Below are 6,083 nucleotides of genomic sequence, written 5' to 3'. Positions count from 1 at the left end.
GACATGTACCTATAATCTATAAGTTATAATTCTTAGTAAATATTCTAAGGACACATGAAGTCAGCGCAACCACGTCTAAATGATTATTTAGACATATAAATTAGATTTAAAAAAAAATAAAATCCACGTAGAATATTTTTAAAGGCGTACGTAGTATGTAGAGTACGTAGAATATTAAGTACAACAGAGCAACTAATCTATATTACGCAATAGGAACCAAATGTCCTTCCCTTTACAGCTACGTCCTTCCTAATTTCACGAGGCTATTAAGCATTGTTCCACTAAACAGACGGCTCCAAGTCACGCAGCGGACCGCTCCCGCGCCTTTGCAAAAATTTACCGTTCTCCATTTTAAAATGACCTGTGCCACCTCTCTATTTCCCTGATAAACGGGCTCAAAGAAGATACGCACCTACATCCGATAAAAGATCATCTCGAAATGGTTAACGAATGTGGGTGTACATTCGAGGTCAAAATAACAAAACCGATCGCACAGTTTATATTAATGCTTTGTACTAAAGTTGTTCAAGTTACAAAACAGTTTGTAGGCGGCTATACTAATTTTGAATACAACGTTAAATGTCATAATACCAAAAGAAGGAATCCAAAAACTTCGTCGCAAAGTACATACTGTGTGTAGGCACAATCGCCTGTTTAGAAGGAGGTAATTTTAATCGTTATTAAGATCAATGACGCAATATGAAATAATTTATTTTTCACATAGTTTACCTTAAAATGCACAACTATAATCAATTCCGTGTAACATATTATGAACCCGACTGTATCTTCTCTCTTTAGCGTAAAAGTGGGTTTAAGTGTCGAAGTGTAACATGGAGTGTGTACTTGAACTAACCAAGACATAGTTAGCGTCTGCATCGAGCCACTCGTTCCACAATTAACTGAACATTTCCCTTCTATACATGACTCCCCACCGAGCATTTACACAAATGATTGCGACACGCATGCCCACTTCACAAGTCGACACTAAATAAAACAACACATTGTCGAACTCATTCAAAACTTTTTAATCTTCAAACTTGAAACAAATATTACGTCCACATAAACTACATTTACATATCCATCCGCTTTGAAATTCGAAATCAACAGGAACAAAATGGTATTGTACTAAAACTGTGAGCGATAAAAGCGTCATCCAGTTTCACATTTCTATTTATGTATAATTATAGCGTTACAAGTTACAACTGAGGCGTTTCTTGAGCGTTTCCTTTATTTTTATGTCGCCGCTTTATCCGTCCCGAGTCGCGTGTCTTCTCTAGCATTTCATAAAAGTGATTCACTGGTTCCACCCATCCGTAGCCCTGTTCGGCTCTGCCCATCCAAGTGTGTCCGTTGGGATCAGTCAAAGTCAAATTGCCTGTTGGGCTATTTTCAACAAAATCACATTGGAGAACGCTGGCGTCTGGATAGGAGTAGTTACCGGGGCCATGATAACACCAGTCTTTGAAATAGCCTTCGTATTTCGAAGTATCCGCAAAAGAAATAGTTACTTCTTCGCCGCCTCCCAGCCGATCGGCATCCCAGTTGCCTGTGTAACTGTCGCCTTCAGCTGTTGTGTAGACACCAGGCCCTGAAATATAAATCAATAAAATTTATTTAATGCACACAATCAAATAACCGGTTTATTATTACGGCCGTAGATTTAATAATGATATAATGAAGAGTTGCACAAAAAATAATTTTATTTAATTTGTATTTCAAGTTAGTTATTTTAATGGGAAACAAAAAGAACACCATAATAATCATCATGGATCAGTTCCGTTATCTCGCGAATTCCCGCGTCATCCGTGCCCAAAAAGTGATCGGGCGCGCCTTCGTAAATGGCATTACCTATATTTGTAAATAATTTTATAGTTCTTACCAAATCAGATAAACTCGAATCAAAAACTTTCGAGAATAAAATATCGATTCAATACTATAAACCAATTCCAAAAGTCTATTTTTTATCCAAAAAAATATTTTTGATTAATCAATCTCAAGTCGACATGCCTGATATGAAACTAGTGCTTCAAGGTAAAGGAAGCCTCTTCGTTTCATAATTCTTTTTTCCAAGTATATGTGGGTAGTACGAAAATAGGTAAATACCTAAGTACCTACTATCAATAATTTGTTCATTGTTATAGCCCTCACCTGCACCGTGGTATTACCGGAGGGGAGAATCTCATCCTCCTCCGACACCCTATGATTGTAAATTACCCACTCATTGTGAATTATAAAAAACCTTACTATTGTAAATTCATAAAATGAAGTCGGTTAAATAAAGCGTACATAATATGTAATGGTCAATAAGTAACAAAGAGATTTCTGTGTATTGCAAACTTCCTGTTTAGTTATTATCCTACACTTCACAGTAGGACGGAACACATAAAACAGTAAAGGCAATCTATTGAAAGCAATCGTAAAACAAAAGACAAGTATAAATGGCGGTCAGAGTAACATGTTACGATACAGTCAAGCAATTAGAGCGTAGCGCTCCTCAGTACATTACTTTAAGATAGCGTTATGGTCCATTAGTTGCACTCATTGTAAGACTAAGCGGCTATTAAATGCCTAGTTAAACATTTCACGATGGTGAAGTGGCAGTAGGTCGCCAGATAGCGTGATACACGATTGGCCTTTGAAACTTTTACCTTCCCAACATTTTGGGTGCAATTTTTCACAGTCGAGAATTTCTTCTACCTCATTTACTTGTAGAATATAATTGGATAATCGGCGATGCGCCATCATTTGCGTATTGTTAAATATTTCTTAAAGTAAAATATGTCATTAGTTTTAGTGACTACACGGTCCCAGTGGTTAGTTGCTATCGCATCGTTATAAAGTAAGATGTAGACATACGAGTTACAAATGTGAAAAAAATGCGAATATTTCAAATACCTACTTACATTTTTCCGGGATAGTATTACACCAAGTAGAATAAATAACCATAGATAAAGGTAAATAATAAATCCATAATCATATTAACAAATCTCACGTAAGATATATAGGTAAAGGGACAAATATAGAACATTTACCATGCATTTTTACAGTACGATCCTTTTTCTTCGCCTCAAAAAATCCATCGTAAACGTCGCCCGTATCGTGTTGAAAAATACCTTGGTCTTGCACCACCGGTATCTCTTTGATAGGTTTTTTGGCTTCAGCCTCGGTTTCAGCATCGGATGTACGAGTTGCAGAATCAGTCATTGGTACTGAAATAGTTGCACCTAAACTTAGTCTTATTTTCGGTTTACCCTAATCTACATTCTATAACTTTGGAGAAAAACCTCACTTATCTTTTGACAATTAAATATAAAATAAGGGGTTATTAAGACTAGCGACACCAACAACAATGGATTATTCTAAAGAATTAGATTCGCTAAAAACTATAAAGTGCTAAAAACATTTATACTTCTTCCGAAGATGCCATATTAATCGAACCTACATATCCGCCGTAAACCAGGAGTTTATCCTGAATTCGATCTCCGGGTCTGGCAACCTGAATTGTGTTTTTGAACTCCCTAAGGATTTTAATTAAAAAAATACAATGACAACCGTTATTCGAATTTGAACTCGTTTTACGATGAAAATAACTGCTTATTTTCTATCTCTTATTGACTATCTCTGTAGATACCATTGGAAAATGGATATTAGCATATAAAAATATCTTGGCAAGCATGTAAAGCTGTTGGTCCTGCGCCTAATCTCACGCCGCCGGTCATATCGGATTTCCGTCTCACCGCACTATGATAGTGGAGGACCAGAGAGTCTATGTATTGTACACTATAATATCTCCTGAGTGCCTGGCTGATCTCCATTGAGATTGGCCGCCGTGGTCAAAATTCAGCTAGAATTGATTCATTCATTAATAAATATCTAGGCATGCAATATAGAAATCTTGCATTAAGTAAATTAATAGTGAATGTATGCAGAAACACGCGATTAGTCATTATTGTCTTGTCTAATTACCAAAGGTTCTAAGTCCTAATCAAAAATTTCTATGAAAAGTCACGTATCCGCAGTTAATAGTCTATGCAATATATGAGTAATGTTTATATGACTAACACAATATTTTATTACACATAAGGAACTAAGGTCTCTAGTAAGCGAAAGTGCATCTAGGTAGGTAGAATTGCATTGTCCCATTTACCGGTTAACATCATTAATTATGTACAATACATTCCAGATTGGAAATTAAACCCAGTATTCGGTATTACTGAACCTTATAAGTCGCTGATGATGTCAATATCGACAGCAATGGTGATCTCAATATCATAACTACATATCTTTATAGGTAGGTCGGTAACTATCTGCTTTTTAGGGTTCCGTAACCCAAACGTACTAATACCGTAAAGAAGGCTTCAAGGATCATTTTGCCGTCCGTTTATCTGTCAAGACCTTTTTTCTTAGGAACGCGTAGAGCTGAGGTATCAATTTTAAATTTATTTAAATACTCGAGTCTACGATCTTTTTAATTTGTGACAAAATCAAACTTGAAAGTTAATGCGTGTCGCATACCTATTTTGCGATTTGACAAGGGAATTAAAATATATAAGGAACTTCCCGATGATCTAGAATCGTGAGTTTTGGCAAAGAACAATGACTTACAGCACATGTATTGGAAAAATCTAAAAACTGTAAATATGTACTTATATAGTTTTCATATTTGAACTACAAGTTTGTACAGAACCCTCTGTGCATGAGTCCAACTCGCTCTTGTCCGGTGTTATAGATATTAGAATCATTTTAACTTGCCTCGTTCGTCAGTATTTGATAACTCTTTTGCAAGCAAGATTGTTTTTGATAACTCTTTTTCCAAAATATAAGTAGTCTAATTCTAAGTACTTCGACTATGAAAGCTATGAATTAAAAAATCCAATCTTTTATACTATAATAATTTGTGTATCTTTAATAATCGTGATCGGTAAGCAAAAATCTTTACTAAATCAAGACGCCAATCTCGCTGGGGATTTCGGTAATTGTAGACTTTGTATGTATATACTTTGTAATATTGTGCCTGGTCCTTGGCGCAAAATCATCACTATATACGTAAAGACAAATTTGCCAGTGATAACTTCACCGAGGATCTGCTATCGAGTTAGTCGATTATGGTCGGTTGTATGTAGCCTTTCATATTGGATAATGATTTCTTATGTTTACGCGAATGTTAGACATTGAAATAAAACTATTTTACGAATTTTATCGCAGTTTTTTATATTATAATTTTCTCCCGACATTTCGAAGGCTTTACAGCCTTCGTGGTCACGTGGGGGAATGATTTGCTGGTCATTCGAAAAGTCATACTGAATATAAGATTTAAAATTAATGCAATGCAGTGGCCAGAGCATTATAGGTAGGTACATAATACGGGTAGCAATGGTTTTCCCTATAAGACACTAATTGAAATTCATAGTAATTTTCTTGTTACCTATAATGGCTTAGGTATTTTCAATGAAATATATAACATTTAAAACACACCTAATAAAGTATCTAAGAAATTGTTTTTATAGGAAACAAACATTACCTAGATTGTTACACTTGTCTATTTATAAATAAAGCGAAGGAAACATCATAAAACAATCACAAAGAACTGAAAAATATAAACTGTAAATGTAGCACTAATCTGATCACACAAAGTAATTACTATCTGTTGAAAGTAATTAGCTTTGTGTTAATAAATTAGTTTCAGACAGATGCGTGACAGGAATCGACCATGACATGTCATGGACTATTTTTTATTTGCACGCAACAGTCTGGCCATGACCTAATAGTTTTAGTTGGCAACGTTATAAATGAAATAAACTCTGAGACACGAGTATAATAAATTAGGTATTAGATGCAAAGAGAATTATAATATATATGGAAAATTAGATGAAACAGAGAAACCCAGGCTTAAACGAATTGAAATATTTATTGTCATTAATTTTCTGAGTACGTTTTTAATAATGGCGGATCGGCCAGTTCCGTTTTAAAGTGCGATAATTACTGGAAAATAGTTTAACTATATTAAATCACTTTTTAATATGAAGTATATTTTGTAGGTTCTTTTTGCTAATCGCAGGCCATGGAATGCATAAATAGTAGCA

General features: G+C 35.0%; 1 protein-coding gene across 1 annotated transcript; it reads right to left on the bottom strand.

Moving 5' to 3' along the window:
- Window positions 1–1,004: 1,004 nt before the first annotated feature.
- Window positions 1,005–5,898, bottom strand: LOC115440199 (radial spoke head 1 homolog). Its single transcript, XM_030164404.2, has 3 exons — window positions 5,522–5,898; window positions 3,033–3,209; window positions 1,005–1,588 (listed from the first exon to the last, which is right to left on the bottom strand). The coding sequence occupies exons 2-3, from the start codon at window positions 3,202–3,204 to the stop codon at window positions 1,197–1,199; spliced, it is 564 nt and encodes a 187-aa protein (XP_030020264.1). The 5' UTR covers window positions 3,205–3,209; window positions 5,522–5,898; the 3' UTR covers window positions 1,005–1,196.
- Window positions 5,899–6,083: the final 185 nt, after the last annotated feature.

This window comes from Manduca sexta, chromosome 10 (genome assembly GCF_014839805.1).
Source record: "Manduca sexta isolate Smith_Timp_Sample1 chromosome 10, JHU_Msex_v1.0, whole genome shotgun sequence".
Taxonomy (NCBI): domain Eukaryota; kingdom Metazoa; phylum Arthropoda; class Insecta; order Lepidoptera; family Sphingidae; genus Manduca; species Manduca sexta.
Note: the sequence above shows the minus strand (reverse complement) of the source record. Positions and strands in the feature narration are given on the sequence as shown.